The sequence below is a fragment of the Stomoxys calcitrans genome, chromosome 4, assembly GCF_963082655.1.
Source record: "Stomoxys calcitrans chromosome 4, idStoCalc2.1, whole genome shotgun sequence".
Classification (NCBI taxonomy): domain Eukaryota; kingdom Metazoa; phylum Arthropoda; class Insecta; order Diptera; family Muscidae; genus Stomoxys; species Stomoxys calcitrans.
Window position 1 is genome coordinate 69,980,043 of NC_081555.1, and position 26,354 is coordinate 70,006,396.

General features: G+C 38.7%; 1 protein-coding gene across 1 annotated transcript in view; it reads left to right on the forward strand.

The window, feature by feature from the left end:
• LOC131996633 (uncharacterized) overlaps positions 1 to 26,354 on the forward strand; it is a 529,958-nt gene that overhangs the window by 433,485 nt on the left and 70,119 nt on the right. The window contains exon 5 of the mRNA XM_059366170.1: positions 3,312 to 3,509. Coding sequence (XP_059222153.1) covers positions 3,312 to 3,480 — 169 coding nt within the window. The 3' untranslated portion in view covers positions 3,481 to 3,509. The remainder of the gene's footprint in view (positions 1 to 3,311; positions 3,510 to 26,354) is intronic.

Sequence of the window (26,354 nt, forward strand, 5' to 3'; positions counted from 1 at the left end):
TACAGCTCCCATATAAATCGATCTCTCTATTTTACTTCTTGAGCCCACAAAGGGCGCAATTCTTATTCGAATTGGCTGACATTTTACACAGGTCTCCAACATATAATTTAATTGTGGTCCAAACCGGACCATATCTTGATATCGCTCTAATAGCGGAGCAAATCTTTTCTTATATATTTTTTTTTTTTTTTGCCGGGAAAAGAACTCGACAAATGCGATCCATGGTGGAGGGTATGTAAGATTCGGCCCGGCCGAGCTTAGCACGCTTTTACTTGTTATTTTTGCAGTACTAGTATAAGTAAAAATATCTTGTATTAAATTAATGCATATGTACCTCTTTTGATGAAAAACACACATTTTTGTTCCCTAAGTTGACACAAACGCCAATTTATGCACATGCTGAAACATAAGTTGGGGTTGACAACTTACAGTTGTTCCACTGGACCAAAACAATCAATTAGGAATCGATTAAAGATCAGTGGAATGTTTGTGATCGATTGTGGGGCAATTTTTCCGATTGTAAACAAATTGAAAATTGAGTTTTGTGGCGTTAGATCGGTCATTTCGCCCAAAACGAAGTGGAAGGAAACTTAAAACAAGTAAAAGCGTGCTAAGTTCGGCCGGGCCGAATCTTATATACCCTTCACCATGGGTGTTCAATTCCATGGCAGCCGAATATTCAATCCCATGGCAGCCGGTTGAACCTATCGGATTGACCCGATGGAATCCTTATCGGCAAGGGCTGCCGCATCGGTGTACAATACACTGCTACAACAACAACAACAACAACAACCATGGATCACATTTGCCAAATGACTTTTCCAAATAGAAAAACACCACGTCCAAAATTTCAGGCAAATCGATTAATAATACCGCTCTCCAGAGGCTCAAAAAGTCAAACTGGGAAATCGGTTTTTATGGCAGCTATATCGGGCCACTGGAGGCCACCGTAGCGCAGAGGTTAGCCGGCGAGAACATCATGAAAATTTTCAGCGGTGATTATCCCCTCTTAATGTTGGCGACATTTGGGAGGTATTTGGTATGACAGCCATATAAAAACTTGTCCACAAAGAGGTGTCGCACTGCGTTACGCTGTTCGAAGTCGGCTATAAGAAAGAGGCACCTTATCATAGGGCTTAAACTTAAATCGAACAGCACTCATTGATATGTGAAAAGTTTGCCCCAGTTCCTTAACGGAGTGTTCGTGGGCAAATATGAAGTTTGTATATCAGGTTATATACCGACTTAGACCTTACTTGAGACGGTTGTTAAAAGTCATACCAAAACGACATATGCAAAATGTCAACCATATTGGATATAAATTGCGCACTCTAGAAGCCCAAGAAATCTAATCGGGAGATCAGTTAATATGATAGCTATATCAGGATATGGACTGATTTAGGCCAGACCTAGCACAGTTATTGGAAGTCATAACGAAAAACGTCATGAAAAATGTCAGCTAAGTCGGATAGGAATTCCGCCCTATAGAGGCTACCGAAGTCTAATCGGGAGATCGGTTTATATGGTGGCTATTTCAGGTTATGGAATGATTTGGACTATACTTGCCACATTTGTTGGGAGTGATGCCAAAACACCACGTGTTAAATTTTCAGCCAAATCGGATAAAAATTGCGCCCTCTAGAAGCTCAAGAAAGCAAGACGCATGATCGGTTTATATGGCAGCTATATCAAAACATGGACCGAATCCCAACCGACCTACACTAATAATAAGTATTTGTGCAAAATTTCAAGCGCCTAGCTTTACTGCTTCGAAGTTAGCGTGCTCTCGACAGACGGACGGACCGACATGGCTAGATCGACTTAAAATGTCAAGACGATCAAGAATATGCATCCTTTATGGGGTCTTAGACGCATATTTTGAGGTGTTACAAACAGAACGTGGAAATTAGTATACCCCTCATCATATGGTGGAGGGTATAAAAATAACACAGAAAATTTTGCTTTTATACCCTCCACCATAGGATGGGGGTATACTAATGTCGTCATTACGTTTGTTACACATTGAAATATTTATCTGAGACCCAAAAAAGTATATATATTCTTGATCACTTTGACATTTTTAGTAGATTTAGCCATGTCCGTCCGTCCGTCTGTCCGTGCGTCCGTCTGTCCGTGCGTCCGTCTGTCCGTCTGTCTGTGAGTCCGTGCATCCGTCTGTCCATGCTTCCGTGCATCCATCTGTCCATGCGTCCGTCTGTCCGTGCGTCTGTCTGTCCGTGCATCCGTCTGTCCGTGCGTCCGTCTGTCAGTGCGTCATTCTCTCCGTGCGTCCGTCCGTCGTCTGTCTATCTGTCGAAAGCACGCTAACTTTCGAAAGAGTAAAGCTATGTGCTTAAAATTTTGCATAAATACTTCTTATTAGCGCAGGATTGTAAATGCACCAAATCGGTCAATGTTTTAGTATAGCTGCCATATAAACCGTTATTGGATCTTGACTTCTTGAGCCTCTCGAGAACGCAATTCTTATCCGATTCGGTTGAAATTCTGCACCAAGTGTTTTAACTCATCTTCTTGCACTGGCGAGAAAATATGTTCCACTTTAAGTTTTTATTTCTTTGAGGACTTGAGTACTTATTTAATAGCGGATGCAAAACATTCGCATGTTGTAAGGCGTTTTATAACAGTCTGGCTGATTGAAAGGCAGGAGCTAGAAAACATGTATCTTCTCCTGTTCATGTGGTATCACAGTGGACTTTAGTTTCTAGATGAGTCCAATTGCAATGAATTCTTGATCGTCTTGACATTCTGAATCGATCTACCAATGTCCGTCCGTTTGTCAAAATCACGATAGCGGTCGAACGAATGAAGATAGCCACTTGAAATTGTGTATGGATACTTCTTATGAAGGTCGTTGGGGATAGCGTATAGGTCATATCGGTCTAGATTTGGACTCAGAGACCATTTAAACCGATACCCATATTGGCTGAAATAAGTGCTTAGTATCCGATGCATAATCGCCAATAGCTTCCTTATAAACCCATCACCCGATTACACCCCTAGAGGATGCAATTCAAGATGTCTGCCAATTTAATTATGGCATCAACTCATTTAATATTTTAGCAATAGAATTATACTTTTGAAGGATAACAAATTGAATTTAAAAGTTTACTTAGACTTACTTAACAGAGTTCTTGTTGACTATAGAATTTCATTTATAAAATATAACACTATACACGCTGCGCGAAGTTCAAACCAATTACTCTACTCGTTTTGAAAGCTTCCCTTTCGCATAGAAACAGAACTCAATAATTTTAATTAATTTTATTCTTTCCCTTTGCATCTCATTTCAGCCAAACCATCTGGCTCGTATGCCATGAAAACTTCCAACTAACGATAGGGATAAAAAAATACAACAGAAGTTTTCCAATAGAGTTCCCCCTTCGCACGCCGGCTGCCAACAGCACCCAGCACCTTCATTTAGGAGATGGCATTGAATTTCCCGAACATGAATACCGTTAACAGCACCGTCAACGTTGCCATAAATTGAGGTAAGTTTTCGTGGAAAAATCCCTTAACGTTTCATTGATTTTGTTGTTTTTCTTTCCACTAGCTGCGCTGAAATGTCTGAATTGCATTGTCAATCAATGTGAGGTTTCGTTACTCTGCACAACATTTGTTGACATGCTGCAGGTCATTTATCCCCATTCAGTGCATCTGTTTCGCTTCCTGCGGAATTATGCATTTTGTGGAAAATGTTTCAGAAATTTGCTCCTGCGTTGTTCCATTCCCTTAACCAAACCTAGGGTTGGTTAAATTTACATTTAAAAGCCTTTTCCACAGTCATAGTCATGCAAAATATTAGGGATGTAAAAAAATCGTATGCTCTGTAATAATCAGCGAAAAAAACCATTTAGTATTTATTGCCAGGTGTATTTCAGTAAATTCGACGTGCATAAAATGTGTGGTTGTAAAACATAAATTTGGACATAAATCGGACACACACCGAAAACTTTTGGTCATGTGAGGACAATACTGTGGGGCAAATATCTGAGGGTTGATATCATTCACTACTAATGGGTTTTCCAACAAGAGGTGTTATTTTGAATCACCCGGTATCTCGGAAGCTGTCGCTTTTGAAGCTATTATTCTGTAAAATTTGACAAGTAGAAATGGAACGCTACTAGCTTAAATTGTTGAGAAGCACCTCCATCCTCAACGTGTGACTGTTTGATGCGGTTTATGATCCGGCGGGATCCTACTTTTTATACTCTCCACCATATGATGAGTGTATACTAATTTTGTCATTCCGTTTGTAACTCCTCGAACTATTCGTCTCAGACCCCATAAAGTATATATGTTCTTGATCGTCATGACATTTTAAGTCGATCCAACCTTGTATCTGCGCAAAATTTCAAGCGGTTAGCTTTACGCGATCGACTTCCGTCGATCCGTCCGTCCGCCTGTCTGTCGAAAACACGCTAACTTTCGAAGTAGCAAAGCTAGCCGCCTGAAATTTTGCACAAATACTTCCTATTATTGTAGGTCGGTTGGGATTGTAAATGGTCATACAAACCGATCTTGGGTCTTGACTTCTTGTGCCTCTTGACTGAAATTTTGCACGTGGTGTTCTGGTATCACATGCAACAACTGCGCTAAGTATGGTTCAAATCGATCCATGTTTTGATATAGCTGCCATATAAACCTATCTTGGGTCTTGACTTCTTGAGCCTCTAGAGGGCGCAATTCTCGCCCGATTTGGCAGAAATTTTGTACGACGGCTTCTCTCATGACCCTAAACATACGTGTCTCATATGGTCTGAATCGATCAATAGCTTGAAACAGCTCCCATTTAGCCTATCTCCCGATTTTGCTTCTTGAGCCCCTACAAGGCGCAATTCTTATCCAAATGAACTGAAATATTACACAATAATTCATTCATTTATGGTCCGAATCGGAATATAACTTGATATAGCTCCAATAGCATAACAGTTCTTATTCAAAATTTTTTGTTTGCCTAAAAAGAGATACCGCGCATAGAACTCGACAAATACGATCCATGGTGGAGGGTATATAAAATTCGGCCAGGCCGAACATACTTGTTTGATATCGGACCCTTCTCCTTACCCCAAAAGCACCACCCAAAAATAACAGTGTACCGATCAGGACAATATGGGATTTAAATGAAAGGTATTCACAGAATACGATATTCATATGAACAAGTAAAAGCGTGCTAAGTTCGGCCGGGCCGAATCTTATATACCCTCCACCATGGATCGCATATGTCGAGTTCTTTTCCCGGCATCTCTTCTTAGGCAAAAAAAGGTTATAAGAAAAGATTTGCTCTGCTATTAGAGCGATATCAAGATATGGTCCGGTTTGGACCACAATTAAATTATATGTTGGAGACCTGTGTAAAATATCAGCCAATTCGAATAAGAATTGCGCCCTTTGTGGGCTCAAGAAGTAAAATAGAGAGCTCGATTTATATGGGAGCTATATCAGGCTATGAACCGATTCAGACCATAATAAACACGTATGTTAATGGTCATGAGAGAATCCGTCGTACAAAATTTCAGGCAAATCGGATAATAATTGCGACCTCTAGAGGCTCAAGAAGTCAAGACCCAAGATAGGTTTATATGGCAGCTATATCAAAACATGGATCGATTTGAACCATACTTGGCACAGTTGTTGGATATCGTAACAAAACACGTCGTGCAAAATTTCATTCCAATCGGATAAGAATTGCGCACTCTAGAGGCTCAAGAAGTCAAGACCCAAGATCGGTTTATATGGCAGCTGTATCAGGTTATGGACCGATTTGAACCATACTTGGCACAGTTGTTGGATGTCATAAAAAAACACGTCGTGCAAAATTTCATTCCAATCGGATAAGAATTGCGCACTCTAGAAGCTCAAGAAGTCAAGACCCAAGATCGGTTTATATGGCAGCTATATCAGTTTATGGACCGATTTGAACCATACTTATCACAGTTGTTGGATGTCATAACAAAACACGTCGTGCAAAATTTCATCCCAATCGGATAAGAATTGCGCACTCTAGAGGCTCAAGAAGTCAAGACCCAAGATCGGTTTATATGGCAGCTATATCAAAACATGGACCGATATGGCCCATTTACAATACCAACCGACCTACACTGATAAGAAGTATTTGTGCAAAATTTCAAGCGCCTAGCTTAACTCCTTCGGAAGTTAGCGTGCTTTCGACAGACAGACGGACGGACGGACGGACGGACGGACGGACGGACAGACGGACGGACATGGCTAGATCGACATAAAATTTCACGACGATCAAGAATATATATACTTTATGGGGTCTCAGACGAATATTTCGAGTAGTTACAAACAGAATGACGAAATTAGTATACCCCCCATCTTATGGTGGAGGGTATAAAAATGGGGGTCCGCCCCAACTACAAAACCCCCTAAAATAGATTCATTGGACGTGCATGACAATATGGGACTCAAATGAAAAGTATTCGGGAGTAGATTACGAATATGGTCAGGAAGAAGAAATATGCTTTATAATTTGTTGATATCGGAAGGGAGCGGACCCTCCTCCTTATCCCAAAAATACCACCCAAAATCACAACTGCACCAATAAAGACAATATGGATATCAAATGAAAGGTATTGAAGAGTAGAATATTAGGTCCAAGTACCCAGGAAGTCCCCTAACCCCAAAATATTTAAAAGCAGACAAATCGGTTGTCCATATCAATATGAGGCTTACATGAAAGATTTTCGGGAGTATATAACGAATCTAGCATATAAAATCAGATCAAAGTGTGGGGGACCACCCACCCCCCAAAAACTCCCCAAAATGGATATATGACTCGTCATGGCTATATGAGACTCGGTTTGTTTGTTTGTTCCGTAGAATTTAAAAAGGGAAATATAGGTGATATAATTTTTGGATATCGGATGGTGGCTTATCCTCCCTCTTACATCAAAAACGCCACCCAAAACCAAAAGAGAATTGATGGGCACAATATGGGTATCAAATGAACGGGTATCAAATGGAGACTATAAAATTACCCAACGGGGCGCCCCAACCCCAAAACTCCTCTATAGAGATAAATTCGATGTTCCTATCAATATGGAACTCAAATGAAAAGTATCCGGCAGTAGATTATAAATATGGCATAAACAAGTAAAAGGGCATTAAGTTCGGCAGGTCCGAACTTTGGATACCCAACAATCCGGTGAAAATTGGGTAACTTAAGCAACCAAATTCTGCACGGACATTGAGTGGTCTAATATATATTTCATTATTCAATTTTGTAGAACAAAATATTGGTCTTTTTGGCAGATATATCCAATTATAAACCGATCTGAACCATATTAAGGTCGGGTATCGTGAAGCTCTGAAAAACTCACTGTTTCAAATTTCAGCGAAATCGGGTAATAGATATAGCTTTTATGGGCTTCAGACCCTTCATCGGCAGATCGGTCTATATGACAGCTGTATCTAAATATGGTCCGATCTGTATCATATTTGGGTCGGATGTTGGGAGGCTAAAACTGCTCACTATTCGAAATTTCAGCAAAATCGGATAAAAAATAAAGCTTTTATGGACTACAGACCCTTTTACGGGAAATCGGTCTATATGGCAATGGTCTGTAGAAATCTAAATATAGTCCGATCTGAACCATATTTAGGTCACTGTTTCAAACTTCAACAAAATCGGGTAATAAATAAAGCTTTTATGGCCTTCAGACCCTTTATCGGGAGATCGGTCTATATAGCAGCTATATCGAAATATGGACCGATTTAATCCATATTTACGTCCGATCTGAACCATATTTAGGTCAGTTGTCGGAAGGCTTCAAATAGCCCACTGTTGCAAATTTCACCGAATACGGGTAATAAATCGGTCTATATGGTAGCTATATCTAAATATAGTCCGATCTGAACCATATTTGGTTCAAATATTGGGAAGGCTTAAACTACTCACTGTTTCAAATTTCAGCAAAATCGGATGAAAAATAAATTTTTTGTGGGCATTAGGCCCTTAATCGGAAAATCGGTCTATATAGAAGCTATGTCCAAATATGGTCCGATTTGGCCCGTTCAAGAATTTAACCAGCGTGCATCAAAAAGACGTATCTATGCCAAATTTCAGCTCAATAATTCAAGTTTTGAAGGTCTTAGAGTGATTACAACAGACGGACGGATAGACGGACAGACACACGGACATCGTTAAATCGTCTTAGAATTTTACGACGATCCGAAATATATATACTTTGAGGGTTGGAAATTTATATTTTGACGCGTTGCAAACTGAATGACTAAATGAATATACCCCCTATCCTACGGTGGTGGGTAAAAAAAAGACGTCCAAGTAATGGGAGGCTGCCTCAACAACAAAATAACCCCAAATGGGCATATCAGCCGACCATGTCTATATAGGATTCAAATGAAAGATATTTGAGAGTAGATTAAACTTGACATTAAAATTAGCGTTCAAGTCAAGGGGACTCTTTTCCTCCTAAAAATACGTCGAATAGTCCTAAATCATTAAACTGAACTTTATTTCCAGCCCTAAAACATCCTTTAAACGGTTCATACTTACCGACCAGGACAATATGGGCTTCAACGTAAAGGGATTTGGGAGTGGACATGAATTTGATATCCATATTTGAGTCGAAATGTCTCCCCTACAATTCATGTCTTACGCTAATTTCAAAAATACCAGATCTCGGTGATTTGTAATGCGATTGGTTCGAAATTTTTTGCACTCTAACAATCACCAAAAAAAGCATGGTTTCTATTGTTGGGGACGGGTGCCGCGGGGATAGCTTAAAACCTGCCAAATGGATATTTAGATCAATCACGGCAATATAGAGCCATGTGTTTGGGGAGCCGCCCCACCCCAAAATACCTCCCTATTATATAAAAGCTATTTTGGGTGGAAATTTATTGATTTTCGGGAAATTTTTATTAATTTTCGGGACAAAGACCCTGGGGTCCACCCCACCGTCAAACACAACTTATTTACCGATCATGCCATTATTGGACATATACGAAATGTTTCTAAAAGTTGAGCACGAATCTTATATTTATTGTACTTTAATGGTCAAGTGACCACCCCCGAAATATCCCCTAAACCCGAAATATTTACCAATACGGTAATATGGGATTCAAAAGAAAGACATTTGAGAATAGATTAAAATTTGCCCAGGAACCAAGCAGGGGTAAACTTTTCACACATCAATGAGTGTTTTCCGATTCATGTCGAGTTTAAGATAAGGGACCTTTTTTATAGCCTAGTTCGAACGGCGTGACGCGGTGCGACCCCTCTTTGTGGAGAAATTTTTTATATGACCATGGAATCTCGAATCTCGCATTTTGCAAATGTCGCCACATTAAGAAGGGATAACCACCGCTTTAAATTTTGTCCGAAGTTCTGCCAGGATTCGAACGCAGGCGTTCAGAGTCATAGGCAGACATAGGCTACAGTAGCAAGATATCCACATTCAGGGCGAAGAGAGAGTTAAAGAAGGCGCAATGGAGCGGAGCGCGCCCGGTCCAGCTAGTTTTTTCGAAAGATAAAATTTCTATAAAAAATACTTAATTTTAATGAATTTTTTAAGACCTAAATTTCAGCGAAATCATACTAAGGACAACCTAATCTCGAGATTATTTCTTAAAGACAAACCTTGATAAAAATTTACATTTTGCATTTTGCGACACTACATTTTGCATAAACATTTCTAAAGTCTGTTTATGCTTATGATTTATCTGTCCCAAACAAAATTTTCGAAAAATTTTTTCTATATACAAATTTCAATAAATATTATTAAAGATAATTTTTTGATGACATTTTTTATTCATAATTAGGGGAATTTATATTGACGTAGCAATTGTTTTAAATATTTTGAATTTTAACAAGTAAAAAGGCGTTAAGTTCGGCCGGGCCGAACTTTGAATACCCACCACCTCGGCTATATATGTAAACCACCTTTCGTCAAAATCCGGTGCAAAACTCATAACTTATGTCCCATAGCAGAAATATGTGGAGGGGCTTAACTTAACTTTTTGTCCCAAATTTCGGCAACATCGGACAATAAATGCGCTTTTTATGGCCCCAAAACATAAAACAGAGAGATCGGTCTATATGGCAGCTATATCCAAATCTGGACCGATTAGTGCGATAATGCAGAAGTATGTCAAGGGGCTTAACTTAACTCACTGTCCCAAATTTCGGCGACATCGAACAATAAATGCGTGTTATATGGACCTAAGACCCCAAATCGGAGGATCGGTCTATATGGCAACTATATCCAAATCTGAACCGATCTGAGCTATATTGACGGAGGATGTCGAATGGCCTAACACAACTCAATGTTCCAAATTTCAGCAAAATCGGAAAATAAATGTGGCTTTTATGCGCCTAAGACCCTAAATCGGAGGATCGGTCAATATGACAGCTATATCCAAATCTAAACCGATCTGAGCCAAATCTGAGCCTAACACAACTCACTGTCCCAAATTTCATCAAAATCGGATAATAAATGTGGCTTTTGTTATAAATCGGCCGATCGGTCTATATGGGGGCTATATCAAGATATAGTCCGATATAGCCCATCTTCGAACTTAACCTGTTTATGGACAAAAAAAAAAGAATCTGTGCAAAGTTTCAGCTCAATATCTCTATTTTTAAAGGCTGTAGCGTGATTTCAACAGACAGAAGGACAGACGGACAGACGGACGGACATGTCTAGATCGTCTTAGATTTTTACGCTGATCAAGAATATATATACTTTATAGGGTCGGAAATGGATATTTCGATGTGTTGCAAACGGAATGACAAAATGAATATACCCCCGTCCTTCGGTGGTGGGTATAAAAATATAAATCTTTTTATTTCCTAAGCCCCTACAACAAAAAAATAATTTTCTTAATATTTTATTGCCATTTAGCGAAGAAAGCTGTATTAAATGATTTTGGCATAAAATCTCAACTGCTGTTAAAAGAATTAGGACTATTGCAATAAATTTATTTTTATACCCACCACCGAAGGATGGGGGTATATTCATTTTGTCATACCGTTTGCAACACATCGAAATGCCCATTTCGGACCCTTTAAAGTATATATATTCTTGATCAGCTTAAAAATTTAAGACGATCTAGACATGTCCGTCCGTCTGGCTGTTGAAATCACGCTACTGTCTTCAAAAATAGAGATATTAAGCTGAAAATTTGCACAGATTCTTTTTTTATACCATCCACCATAAGATGGGGGGTATACTAATTTCGTCATTCTGATTGTAACTACTCGAAATATTCGTCTGAGACCCCATAAAGTATATATATTCTTGATCGTCGTGACATTTTATGTCGATCTAGCCATGTCCGTCCGTATGTCCGTCCGTCCGTTCGTCCGTTCGTCCGTCCGTCCGTCCGTCCGTTCGTCCGTCCGTCCGTCCGTCTGTCTGTCGAAAGCACACTAACTTCCGAAGGAGTAAAGCTAGCCGCTTCAAGATTTGCACAAATACTTTTTATTAGTGTAGGTCGGTTGGTATTGTAAATGAGCCATATCGGTCAATGTTTTGATATAGCTGCCATATAAACCGATCTTGGGTCTTGACTTCTTGAGCCTCTAGAGTGCGCATTCCTTATCCGATTGCGATGAAATTTTGCACGACGTGTTTTGTTACGATATGCAACAACTATGCCAAGTAGAGTTCAAATCGGTTCATAACCTGATATAGCTGCCATATAAACCAATCTTGGGTCTTGACTTCTTGAGCCTCTATAGGGCGCAATTCTTATCCAATTTGAATGAGTTTTGGCACGTAGTATTTTGTTGTGATATCCAACAACTGTGTCAAATATGGTTCAAATCGGTTCCTAACCTGATATAGCTGTCATATAAACAGATCTGGGGACTTGACTTCTTGAGCTTCTAGAGGACGCAATTTCTATCCGATTTGGCTGAAATTTCGCAAGACGTTTTTTATTGTTACTTTCAACAACTATGTCAAATAAAGTACAAGTCGGTTCATAACCTGATATAGCTGCCATATAAACCGATCTGGGATCTTGACTTCCTGAGCCCCTACAGGTCGCAATTCTTATCCGATTTGCCTGAAATTTTGTACGACAAATTCTCTCATGACCATTAACATACGTGTTTATTATGGTCTGAATCGGTCTATAGGCCGATACAGCTCCCATATAAATCGATCTCTCTATTTTACTTCTTGAGCCCCCAAAGGGCACAAATCTTATTCGAATTGCATGCCATTTTACACAGGTCTCCAACATATAATTTGATTGTGGTCCAAACAGGACCATACCTTGATATCACTCTAATAGCAGAGCAAATCTTTTCTTATATCTTTTTTTTTGCCTAAGAAGAGATGCCGGGAAAAGAACTCGACAAATGCGATCCATTTTTGAGGGTAAATAAGATTCGGCCCGGCCTAACTTAGCACGCTTTTACTTGTTTATTGTTACTTTCAACAACTATGTCAAATAAAGTACAAGTCGGTTCGTAACCTGATATAGCTGCCATATAAACCGATCTGGGATCTTGACTTCTTGAGCCTCTCGAGGTCGCAATTATTATCCGATTTACCTGAAATTTTGTACGACGGATTCTCTCATGACCATTAACATACATGTTTATTATGGTCTGAATCGGTCTATAACCCGATTTCAGCGAAATCATACTAAGGACAACCTAATCTCGAGATTATTTCTTAAAGACAAACCTTGATAAAAATTTACATTTTGCATTTTGCGACACTACATTTTGCATAAACATTTCTAAAGTCTGTTTATGCTTATGATTTATCTGTCCCAAACAAAATTTTCGAAAAATTTTTTCTATATACAAATTTCAATAAATATTATTAAAGATAATTTTTTGATGACATTTTTTATTCATAATTAGGGGAATTTATATTGACGTAGCAATTGTTTTAAATATTTTGAATTTTAACAAGTAAAAAGGCGTTAAGTTCGGCCGGGCCGAACTTTGAATACCCACCACCTCGGCTATATATGTAAACCACCTTTCGTCAAAATCCGGTGCAAAACTCATAACTTATGTCCCATAGCAGAAATATGTGGAGGGGCTTAACTTAACTTTTTGTCCCAAATTTCGGCAACATCGGACAATAAATGCGCTTTTTATGGCCCCAAAACATAAAACAGAGAGATCGGTCTATATGGCAGCTATATCCAAATCTGGACCGATTAGTGCGATAATGCAGAAGTATGTCAAGGGGCTTAACTTAACTCACTGTCCCAAATTTCGGCGACATCGAACAATAAATGCGTGTTATATGGACCTAAGACCCCAAATCGGAGGATCGGTCTATATGGCAACTATATCCAAATCTGAACCGATCTGAGCTATATTGACGGAGGATGTCGAATGGCCTAACACAACTCAATGTTCCAAATTTCAGCAAAATCGGAAAATAAATGTGGCTTTTATGCGCCTAAGACCCTAAATCGGAGGATCGGTCAATATGACAGCTATATCCAAATCTAAACCGATCTGAGCCAAATCTGAGCCTAACACAACTCACTGTCCCAAATTTCATCAAAATCGGATAATAAATGTGGCTTTTGTTATAAATCGGCCGATCGGTCTATATGGGGGCTATATCAAGATATAGTCCGATATAGCCCATCTTCGAACTTAACCTGTTTATGGACAAAAAAAAAAGAATCTGTGCAAAGTTTCAGCTCAATATCTCTATTTTTAAAGGCTGTAGCGTGATTTCAACAGACAGAAGGACAGACGGACAGACGGACGGACATGTCTAGATCGTCTTAGATTTTTACGCTGATCAAGAATATATATACTTTATAGGGTCGGAAATGGATATTTCGATGTGTTGCAAACGGAATGACAAAATGAATATACCCCCGTCCTTCGGTGGTGGGTATAAAAATATAAATCTTTTTATTTCCTAAGCCCCTACAACAAAAAAATAATTTTCTTAATATTTTATTGCCATTTAGCGAAGAAAGCTGTATTAAATGATTTTGGCATAAAATCTCAACTGCTGTTAAAAGAATTAGGACTATTGCAATAAATTTATTTTTATACCCACCACCGAAGGATGGGGGTATATTCATTTTGTCATACCGTTTGCAACACATCGAAATGCCCATTTCGGACCCTTTAAAGTATATATATTCTTGATCAGCTTAAAAATTTAAGACGATCTAGACATGTCCGTCCGTCTGGCTGTTGAAATCACGCTACTGTCTTCAAAAATAGAGATATTAAGCTGAAAATTTGCACAGATTCTTTTTTTATACCATCCACCATAAGATGGGGGGTATACTAATTTCGTCATTCTGATTGTAACTACTCGAAATATTCGTCTGAGACCCCATAAAGTATATATATTCTTGATCGTCGTGACATTTTATGTCGATCTAGCCATGTCCGTCCGTATGTCCGTCCGTCCGTTCGTCCGTCCGTCCGTCCGTCCGTTCGTCCGTCCGTCCGTCCGTCTGTCTGTCGAAAGCACGCTAACTTCCGAAGGAGTAAAGCTAGCCGCTTCAAGATTTGCACAAATACTTTTTATTAGTGTAGGTCGGTTGGTATTGTAAATGAGCCATATCGGTCAATGTTTTGATATAGCTGCCATATAAACCGATCTTGGGTCTTGACTTCTTGAGCCTCTAGAGTGCGCATTCCTTATCCGATTGCGATGAAATTTTGCACGACGTGTTTTGTTACGATATGCAACAACTATGCCAAGTAGAGTTCAAATCGGTTCATAACCTGATATAGCTGCCATATAAACCAATCTTGGGTCTTGACTTCTTGAGCCTCTATAGGGCGCAATTCTTATCCAATTTGAATGAGTTTTGGCACGTAGTATTTTGTTGTGATATCCAACAACTGTGTCAAATATGGTTCAAATCGGTTCCTAACCTGATATAGCTGTCATATAAACAGATCTGGGGACTTGACTTCTTGAGCTTCTAGAGGACGCAATTTCTATCCGATTTGGCTGAAATTTCGCAAGACGTTTTTTATTGTTACTTTCAACAACTATGTCAAATAAAGTACAAGTCGGTTCATAACCTGATATAGCTGCCATATAAACCGATCTGGGATCTTGACTTCCTGAGCCCCTACAGGTCGCAATTCTTATCCGATTTGCCTGAAATTTTGTACGACAAATTCTCTCATGACCATTAACATACGTGTTTATTATGGTCTGAATCGGTCTATAGGCCGATACAGCTCCCATATAAATCGATCTCTCTATTTTACTTCTTGAGCCCCCAAAGGGCACAAATCTTATTCGAATTGCATGCCATTTTACACAGGTCTCCAACATATAATTTGATTGTGGTCCAAACAGGACCATACCTTGATATCACTCTAATAGCAGAGCAAATCTTTTCTTATATCTTTTTTTTTGCCTAAGAAGAGATGCCGGGAAAAGAACTCGACAAATGCGATCCATGGTTGAGGGTAAATAAGATTCGGCCCGGCTTAACTTAGCACGCTTTTACTTGTTTATTGTTACTTTCAACAACTATGTCAAATAAAGTACAAGTCGGTTCGTAACCTGATATAGCTGCCATATAAACCGATCTGGGATCTTGACTTCTTGAGCCTCTCGAGGTCGCAATTATTATCCGATTTACCTGAAATTTTGTACGACGGATTCTCTCATGACCATTAACATACATGTTTATTATGGTCTGAATCGGTCTATAGCCCGATACAGCTCCCATTCTTATTCGAATTGGCTGACATTTTACACAGGTCTCCAACATAATATAGTTTAATTGTGGTCCAAACCGGACCATATCTTGATATCGCTCTAATAGCAGAGCAAATCTTTTCTTATATCCTTTTTTTGCCTAAAAAGAGATGCCGGGAAAAGAACTCGACAAATACGATCCATGGTGGAGGGTATATAAGATTCGGCCCGGCCGAACTTAGCACGCTTTTACTTGTTTGTCCATAAGCAGGTTAAGTTCGAAGATGGGCTATATCGGACTATATCTTGATATAGCCCCCATATAGACCGATCCGCCGATTTAGGGTCTTAGGCCCATAAAAGCCACATTTGTTATCCGATTTTGCTGAAATTTGGAACAGTTAGTTGTGTTAGGCCCTTCGACGTCCTTTGTCAATTGGCCAAGATCGGTCCAGATTTGCATATAGCTGACATATAGACCGATACTTCCATTTAGGGTCTTAGACCCATGAAAGTCAAATGTCGCTGAAATTTGCGGCAGTGAGTTAAGGTAAGCCCCTTGACATACTTCTGGATTATGGCAAGATCGGTCCAGATTGGGATATAGCTGCCATATAGAGCGATCTTTTCGTTTTAGGTTTTGAGGCCATAAAAAGCGTATTAATTGTCCGATGTCATCGCAATTTGGGACAGTGAGTTGTGTTAGGCCTTTCGACATCCTTCTTCAATTTCACTTAGATCGGTCCAGATTTGGATATAGCTGCCATATAGACGGATCTCTCGATTTAATGTTTTGGGCCCATAAAAGGCGCTTTTCATTGGCCGATGTTGCCGAAATGTGGGACAGAGAGTTAAGTTAAGCCCCTCCATATATTCCTGCAATTTGGTCTAGATCGATCAAGATTTGCATATAGCGGCCATATTGACCAATATATCGATATAAATCTTGCTCCCAAAAAAGGCGAGTTTATAATCCGATTTAACTGAAATTTGACACAGTGACTTATGTTAGGCTTTTCGACATCTGTGTCGTATATGGTTCGGATATTATTTATAGATATAGCTACTAAAAAGGCCAATGTTTTTATACCCTCCACCATAAGATGGGGGGTATACTAATTTCGTCATTCTGTTTGTAACTACTTGAAATATTCGTCTGAGACCCCATAAAGTGTATATATTCTTGATCGTCGTGAAATTTTATGTCGATCTAGCCATGTCCGTCCGTCTGTCCGTCCGTCCGTCCTTCCGTCCGTCCGTCCGTCCGTCTGTCTGTCGAAAGCACGCTAACTTCCGAAGGAGTAAAGCTAGCCGCTTGAAATTTTGCACAAATACTTCTTATTAGTGTAGGTCGGTTGGTATTGTGGGCCATATCGGTCCATGTTTTGATATAGCTGCCATATAAACCGATCTTGGGTCTTGACTTCTTGAGCCTCTAGAGTGCGCAATTCTTATTCGATTGGAATGAAATTTTGCACGACGTGTTTTGCTATGATATCCAACAACTGTGCCAAGTATGGTTTAAATCGGTTCATAACCTGATATAGCTGCCATATAAACCGATCTTGGGTCTTGACTTCTTGAGCCTCTAGAGTGCGCAATTCTTATCCGATTGGAATGAAATTTTGCACGATGTGTTTTGTTATGATATCCAACAACTGTGCCAAGTATGGTTCAAATCGGTCCATAACCTGTAATAGCTACCATATAAACCGATCTTGGGTCTTGACTTCTTGACCCTCTAGAGGGCACAATTCTTATCCGATTTGAATGAATTTTTGCACGAAGTATTTCGTTATGATATCCAACAACTGTGCCAAGTATGGTTCAAATCGGTTCATAACCTGATATAGCTGTCATATAAACAGATCTGGGGATTTGATTTCTTGAGCTTCTGGAGGGCGCAATTCCTATCCGATTTGGCTGAAATTTTGCATGACGTATTTTATTTTTACTTTCAACAACTGTGTCAAATAAGGTTCAAATCGGTTCATAACCTGATATAGCTGCCATATAAACCGATCTGGGATCTTGACTTCTTGACCCCTAGAGGTCGCAATTATTATCCGATATGCCTGAAATTTTGTACGATGGATCCTCTCATGACCATCAACAAACGTGTTTATTATGGTCTGAATCGGTCTATAGCCCGATACAGATCCCATATAAATCGTTCTCTCTATTTTACTTCGTGAGTCCCAATGGGCGCAATTCTTATACGAATTGGCTGAAATTTTACACAGGTCTCCAACATATAATTTAATTGTGGTCCGAACCGGACCATATCTTGATATCGTTTTAATAGCAGAGCAACTCTTTTCTTATATCCTTTTTTGCCTAAGAAGAGATGCCGGGAAAAGAACTCGACAAATGCGATCCATGGTGGAGGGTATATAAGATTCGGCCCGGCCGAACTTAGCACGCTTTTACTTGTTTTCATTTCGTTTGCAACATATCGAAATATTCATTTCCCTTTAAAGTATATATATTCTTGATCGTCATAAAAATCTAAGACCATCCAGCCATGTCCGTCCGTCTGCTAAAATCATGCTACAGTCTTTAGGAATAGAAATACTGAGCTGAAGCTTTGCACAGATTCTTTTCTTTTTGTCCATAGGCAGGTCAATTTCGAAGATGGGCTATATTGGACTATATCTTGATATAGCCCGATATAGACTGATCCTCCGATTTGAGGTCTGAGGCCCATAAAAGCCACATTTATTATTCGATTTCGTCGAAATTTGCGACAGTGAGTTGTGTTAAGCCCTTCGACATCCCACTTCAATTTGGTCCAGATCGGTCTAGTTTTGCAGATAGCTGCCATATAGACCGGTCTCTCAATTTTGCTGAAATTTGACACAGTGACTTATGTTAGGCTTTTCGACATCCGTGTCGTATATGGTTCAGATTGGTCTATATTTGGATATGGCTACCAAAAAGACCTAATAATTGAACTATGACTTAAAATTATTAGACCTCTCAATATTCGCGTTGAATTTGGACCAAATCAGACTATATTTCGATATAGCTGCTATGGTGGCATAAGTTATGCATTTTATGATGAATTATGGTGGAAGGTGGTGGGTATCCAAAGTTCGGCCCGGCCTAACTTAACGCCTTTTTACTTCTTTGGTTCTAATATTGGACTTTTAGGTTCCAATTTTTTTTTTAGACTAACCAAATCCAATTATGAAGTCAAGATCCCATATTGGTTTATATGGCAACTATATCAGGTTATTTGATTTGAAATATTCTTAGCACAGATGTTGAAAGTTATATCAGAGCACCTCATGCAAAATTTCAGCTAAATCGGATAATAATTGCGAGCTCTGGTGGCTCAAGAAGTCAAGACCCCAGATCAGTTTATATGGCAGCTATATTAGGTTATAGACCAATTTGAACTATTCTTAACATAGTTGTTGGAAGTCATAACAAAAGACGTCGTGCAAAATTTCAGCCACATCGGAGAGGAATTGCGCACTCTAGCTGCTCAAGAAGTCAAGGCCCCAGATCGGTTTATATGACAGCTATATAAGGTTATAGACCGATTTCAGCCATACTCAGCACAGTTGCTGAAAGTCATAATATTGTAAAACACCTCATGCAAAATTTCAGCCAAATCGGATAAGAATTGTGCCCTCTAGCGGCTCAGGAAGTCAAGATCCCAGATCGGCTTATATGGCAGCTATATCAAAACGGGGACCGATAAAGCCCATTTACAATCCCAATCGACCTACACTAATAAGAAGTATTTGTGCAAAATTTCAAGCGGCTAGCTTTACTCCTTCGAAAGTTAGCGTGCTTTCGACAGACAGACGGACGGACGGACAGACGGACGGACATGGCTAGTTCGACTTAAAATGTCATGACGATCAAGAATATTTATATTTTATGGGGTCTTAGACGAATATTTCGAGAAGTTACAAACAGATTGACGAAATTAGTATACCCTCATTCTATGGTGGTGGGTATAATAAGTAAAAATTCGGCCTAGCAGTATCTTGGGTTCCCATCGCTACAAAATTTCAAGTAAATCGGATGAGAGAATCAAGAACTTGGTGTTGTTGCGGAAGGCATAGACGTACATCACGCACCAAATTTCAAAATCAGACAAAAATTGAGGCTTTTATTGCTATTTTTTTCGGGAGAAAGTAAAATGTGGTATGTGCAGAATGTTGATGCCTTGCAACACCAACACACAATTCCGGCCAGAAATATCCATGAATAGATATAGCCTGCATATAAACCGATATTGGAATTTGAGTTCTTCAGTTTTATACACTTCAACATTTATCCGATTAGTTGAAATGCAGTACGCAAATGTCATCTTCATAAAAATCGATCTACCCCAATTAAACTCTTGAAAATTTATGTTTTTTTTTGGCAAAATCCATGGGTATGAATTACCCAAGATTTGGCCCAGCCGAACTTTACGCGTATTTAGCTAGATCAATCATTATATTGGGGACAATATAGTGGCCTTTTCAGAATTACACCTATTTGATCCTTCAGGTTTAAGTTCCAGGTAGAAATGTTTGAATTTCTACTTCTCGTCAATATACTTTCCTAATTGGTTTTCTTGCACGTGTCTTGTACAAAGGAGATGTTGTTTGCCTCGACATAAGTTAAGAAAAAATAGTCTATTGTTGTAGCCTCATCTCTCAATCGTCCTTGTTTATTTTAATTACCTTCAGCTTGCATGTTTAAAGTTTAATAAAAAGATTGGACCACAAAGAAAATTGGCTAGCCTTGCTCTCGTCTTTGGCCAACAATTTTAGTCTCAGAACTCTTAAAATGCATTTTAGTTATGAAAACAATTTCAAAGCAATGTTATTTTATTGATAATGAAAAAAAAACAAACCTAGTATACTTCATAAATGGTTATTTGGTTATTGTGCGGAGTCTGATTTGCTTTCTTCTCCCTCGTTTTTATAAAGGTCAGGGTGAGTTATTTGAATAATATTAAGCAAGCAAAAAGGCGTTAAGTTCGGCCGGACCGAACTTTGCATACCCACCACCTCGGGTATATATGTAAACCACCTTATGACCCATAGCAGTTATATCGAAATATGTTCCGATTTGGACCAAATTCTAATAAGTACAAGTCATTGTTCAATTGTGTATAACAAAATATTGGTCTTTTTGGTAGCTAAATCCAAAAATAAGCCGATCTGAACCATAAACGACACGGATTTCGAAAAGCCTAACATATTGTAAGTCACTGTGTCAAATTTCAGTGAAATCGGATTATAAAGGCGCATTTAATGGGGCCAATACTTTAAACCAAGATATCGCTCTACATGGCAGCTATATCCAAATCTGGACCGATTTGGACCAAGTTGCAGAAAAAAGTCGAAGAGCCTAACACAATAGCACCGTCCTAAATTTGCGCGAAATCGGACAATAAATGCGCTTTTTATGGGCCCAAAACCTTAAATCGAGAGATCGGTCTATATGGCAGCTATATTCAAATCCGGACCGATTTGTGCTATATTACAGAAGTATGTCAAGGGGCTTAATTTAACTCACTGTCCCAAATTTCAGCAAAATCGGATAATAAATGTGTTTTTTATGGGCCTAAGACCCTAAATCGGCGGATCGGTCTATATGGCAGCTATGTCCAAATCTGGACCGATTAGATGGACGAAGGATGTCGAAGGGCCTAACACTACTCACAGTCCCAAATTTCAACAAAATCGGATAATAAATATGGCTTTTAAGGGCTTAAGACCCTAAATCGGCCGATCGATCTGTGTGGGGGCTATATCAAGATATAGTCCATCTTCGAACTTAACCTGCTTATGGACAAAAAAAAAAAAAATAATCTGTGCAAAGCGTCAGCTCAATATCTCTATTTTTAAAGACTGTAGCGTGATTTCAACAGATAGACGGACAGACGGACGGACATGTCTAGATCGTCTTAGATTTTTACGCTGATCAAGAATATATATCCTTTATAGAGTCGGAAATGGATATTTGGATGTGTTGCAAAGGGAATGACAAAATGAGTAAACTCCCATCCTTCGGTGGTGAGTATAAAAACAATTAAAACAGTGATAAGTTCGGCCGGGACGAATCTTATATACCCTCCACCACGGATCGTATTTGTCAAGTTCTTTAAAGGATTTCTTCTAATATATATGAGCTATACCAAGTTATTGACCGATATGGACCGTACTTGTAATGGCTGTTGGATGTCATAGAAGAACACTACCTCCAAAAGTTAAAATGTAGAGATTGGTTTATATGGCAGACATATCAGGCTAACAACCGATCTGGATCGTACTTGGAAGAGTTGTTGGAAAATTTCAACTAAACTGAATAAGAATTCCGCCCTATAGAAGCCCAATAAGTCTAATCGGGAGATATGTTTATGAGGCATCTATATCTGGTAATGAATCGATTTGAACCATATTTAGCGCTATTGTTGGAAGTAATACCTTAAGATGTGCAAAATTTCACCCAAATCGGATAAGAATTGCGCCCTTTAGAAGCTCAAGAAATCAAGATCCAAGATCTGTGTATATAGCAGCTATTTTTGGGACTCCAGAGGGTGTAATTATTATCCGATTTTGTACAACGGCTTCTCCCATGATCTTCAGTATATGTGTCAAATGGGTCCGAATCGATCTATAGCCTGATGCAGCTCCTATATAAACCGATCTCTCTATTTTACTTCTTGAGCCCTTAAAGAGCGCAATTCTTACTCGAACTGGCTGAAATTTTACACAATGACTTCTGCTATTACTATGGTCTCCAGCATTTAATTCAATTATGGTCCGAATCGGACCATGGCTTGATATAGCTCCAATATAAAATCAATTATTTCCTTTTATCCTTTGTTTGCTTAAAAAGAGATTTTGGGAAAAGAACTCGACAAATGCCATCTATGGTGGATGGTATATAAGATTCGGCCCGGCCGAACTTAGCACGCTTTTCCTTGTTTTTAATTGAATCACCCTATATATAAGGTTTTATCTAATCTCATCGCCTTTGTGTGGAGACTTTAAGGGCCATTCATTTGTAGATCATACTTTAATCAAATATATCGCGAAAACGTGTTTACAATGTCGGTGCAATACTACCCAAGTTCGACACCTTCCACCACAGCTGTTCGTTTTCACCGCATGTGTTTTCTTTTGTTGCGATGGATTTGTTTTCCACAAGGCTACAATTGTCTCCATGGTATACACATGCTATTTGTGAATTTTTTGAAAGTTGTATAGATGGCTTCGACTCCAGGTTTGAGTCCCGGCAGGGCTCTGCCGAATCCTTGTTTTCAAGTTTTTTTTTTTTTGCCTGTTAGGGCGAAGATAATTCATTTCATAAATCTTCGTTTGTTTCTCTTTCGAAAAGATCTTAATGATCGAAGGTTTTCTGTAATGGAAAAGGAAAGCCTAAGATGACAATACACCAATTACTGTGGGACGCGTTTCATCCTTGGCTAGGGTCGAAATGAAAGTTTATGTAAGGCTTATTTGAAGAAGAAGAATATTTTTGGCTTCTTCTACTAACCTTTACTTAAACCTCCTTTCTATGAACCATGGTGCATTAATGTTCACTAGCAGTTGAGAGCCTATTTGTTACGGAAAAACCAAAATCTGGGCTAGGTTTTATTTTTATTTTTTATTTTATCCTGTTTTCAGCTGCAACCAGAATATTAAGCTGATTATTTCAGAAAATCCTATCGACATGGCGTCAGACAACAATGAAATCGACATTTAGCAGCAGCTCCTCCAAGACCCTCAGATTTTTTGTGCTGGCATTTTTGGGAAGAGGATTTAATAATGGTTGTACACAACCTGTCAAGGGCAGTTGTTATAAACCTTTGCTGTTTTGTTTTTATTTTGTTTTTCTTTCTGCATTTCGAATTTCTATTTGCAAAGACTGGGATTAAAAGCTTTTCATCGTTTTCCCTATTTGTGAGCCAATTAAGGGGAGCCAATTTCTCCATACGCCTGCAATAAAGCACACATGCGGAACAACATATGGCTGCTATGAACTCAATGTGCGATATACACATGTATATGCTCAAGGCCAAGGCCCTTAAAAATGTCCTTGAGTATTTGCACGAGTTGTGTTTTGATTTTTTTGTTTTTTTTTTTTTTTTCTTTTAAAAGACACATGCTTTCATTTGTAGCTAATTATTAAAACATATTCGTCTACATTAACCATAACACATGGGTTTATTCATGCCATAAAAAGGATACGTAGAACAGCTTGGCAGCTAAAGAATCACTCTACAAAATTTGTCTCATGAATATGCTATGAAATACCAGCTTTAAACAAAACAGAAATAAAACCAGTAAGGAAAGTCGGGCGGGGCCGACTGTAAAATACGCTTATCTCTAAATCTAGTTAGACTTAAATTTTCCATAACTATTGAAATATAGAATAGAATCTCGTAAGATTTTCTTACGATTGGACAAAAATTTCGGATTTCTACAGCCTTAAAAGGCCAAATCGGATAAATAGTATGTATGGGAGCAATATTTAAGTCTGGACCGATTTATATGAAATTTTTCACACATATTAGGATGTTAAGAAAACATCTCTCGCTAAATTTTGTAAAGATCGAACTAAAATTGTGGCTGCTGAAGCCTTAAAAGGCCATATCGGATAAAAGATATATATGAGGGAGTAAAATATCTAAATCTGTGCCGATTTTGATGGAGTTTTGCACACATTCTGGGACGTCAAATTGAACATATAACGCCCAATATTGTAAATATTTGGCCAATTTGTGACTTCTACTGTCCTAAAGGTATATATCGGATGAAGTATATATATGGGAGTTTTATCTAAATCAGGACCGATTTTAATGAAATTTGGAAAATTGTGGTTCCTACAGGCTTAAAGGATATATATGGGAGCTACATCTAAACCGAATTTTATGAAATTTTACACCCATATTAGGACGTTTATCCGAATAAAGCTAAAAATCAGCCAGACGGATCGTCGGACTGACATGGACAGATCGATTAGATTGCCCCGATGGGCCTGCACTTTATTTAATCAGAGATTCAGATTCGTACCTTATTGTCAAAGGCCTGTCATTTAAGCAATGCGCTAGAAATTTTGCATAAATACTTCTTAGCGATATCGGGCTTGTGAATTATATATAGACCAAATTTTTCTATATTACAATATAGCCCCCATTAGAACCGATCTCCCGATTTGTTTTCATTAACCCCTAGAGCAGTGACTTATTTTATGACCTCCAACCTTCATATCGAGTATGGTCCGATACATAATCTGAGATAGTTCCCATATAAATCCATATTTAATTTAACTTCTTGAGCATCAATTGGAGGCTAGTTTTGTCCAAATATTGAAAACAATTCATGGGTTTATTGCTTTACCTCATCAATTATAATTTTTAGTTTCTGCCTTAGAGAAACCGTGCAAAGAACTGTACAAATGCGAACCATGGTGGAGGGTAAATAAGATTCATCCTGGCCGAACTTGACACATTTTTACTTGTTATACGTCACTCGAATACCTATCAATTGAGTCCTATTTCCTACCAATTGATTTTTGCTTTCGGGAGGTGTGGGATGTGTAGGGTATGGGGATTTATTAGGGATGCGGCGACCCCCTAATATTAGGGGCCTATTTTTTATATCATATTCGTATTCAACCTGTTATAACTTTCAAAGAATTATCTCTATATATAGTTTTTCCTTTTTTATACCAAACACCATAGGTTGGGGGTATACTAATCTAGTCATTCCGTTTGTAACAACTCGCAATATTCGTCTAAGACCCAGTAAAGTATATATATTCTTGATCCTCTCGACATTCCAGCCGCTTGACATTTTGAGCAGATGCTAAATATCGATGTAGGTCGTTGAGAATTGCAAATGGTCAATATCGTTTCAGATTTAGATATAGCTCCTATATAAACCGATCTTCCGATTTGACTTCTTGAGACCCTGGAGGCAGCAATTTTTATCCGATTTGGCTGAAATTTTGCACATAGTGTTCTGTTATGACTTCTAATAACTGTTATGACTTCTAATAACTGACTTCAAACAACTGTATCAAATACGGTTAAAATCGGTCTTTAACCTGATAAAGCTCCCATGTAAACCGATCTTCGATTTGACTTCTTGAGCCCCTCGAAGCCCCAATTTTTGTCCCATTTGGCAAAAGTTTTGCGTGTGGTGTTCTGTTATAACTTTCAACATCTGTGCCAAGCACAATCGAAATTGGTCTATAACCTGATAGAGCTCCATTTAAAACCGATATGCCGATTTGACTTCTTGAGCCCCTGAAAGCCGCAATTTTTGTCCAATTTGGCTAAAATTGAGTATTAGTGTCTTGTTGTGACTACCAACAACTGTGTCAAATACGCTCCAAATCGGTCTATAATTCGATTTGACTTCTTAGATTCTTACCATCCGCTATATTTACCCGATTTGGCTGAAATTGAGCATGTGGTGTTCTGTTACGACTTCCAAAAACTGTGCCAAATACAACAAATATAAACTGGTCTCCGGATCATCCTTATTCGGCTCCTAGAAGCTTTAATTTTTGTTGGTTTCACCGAAGTTTGGTATAAAATAATGCCCTTCAACTATATTTATTATACCCACCACCGATGGGGTATATTCATTTTTATATTTTGTCATTCCGTTTGCAACACATCGAAATATCCATTTCCGACCCTAT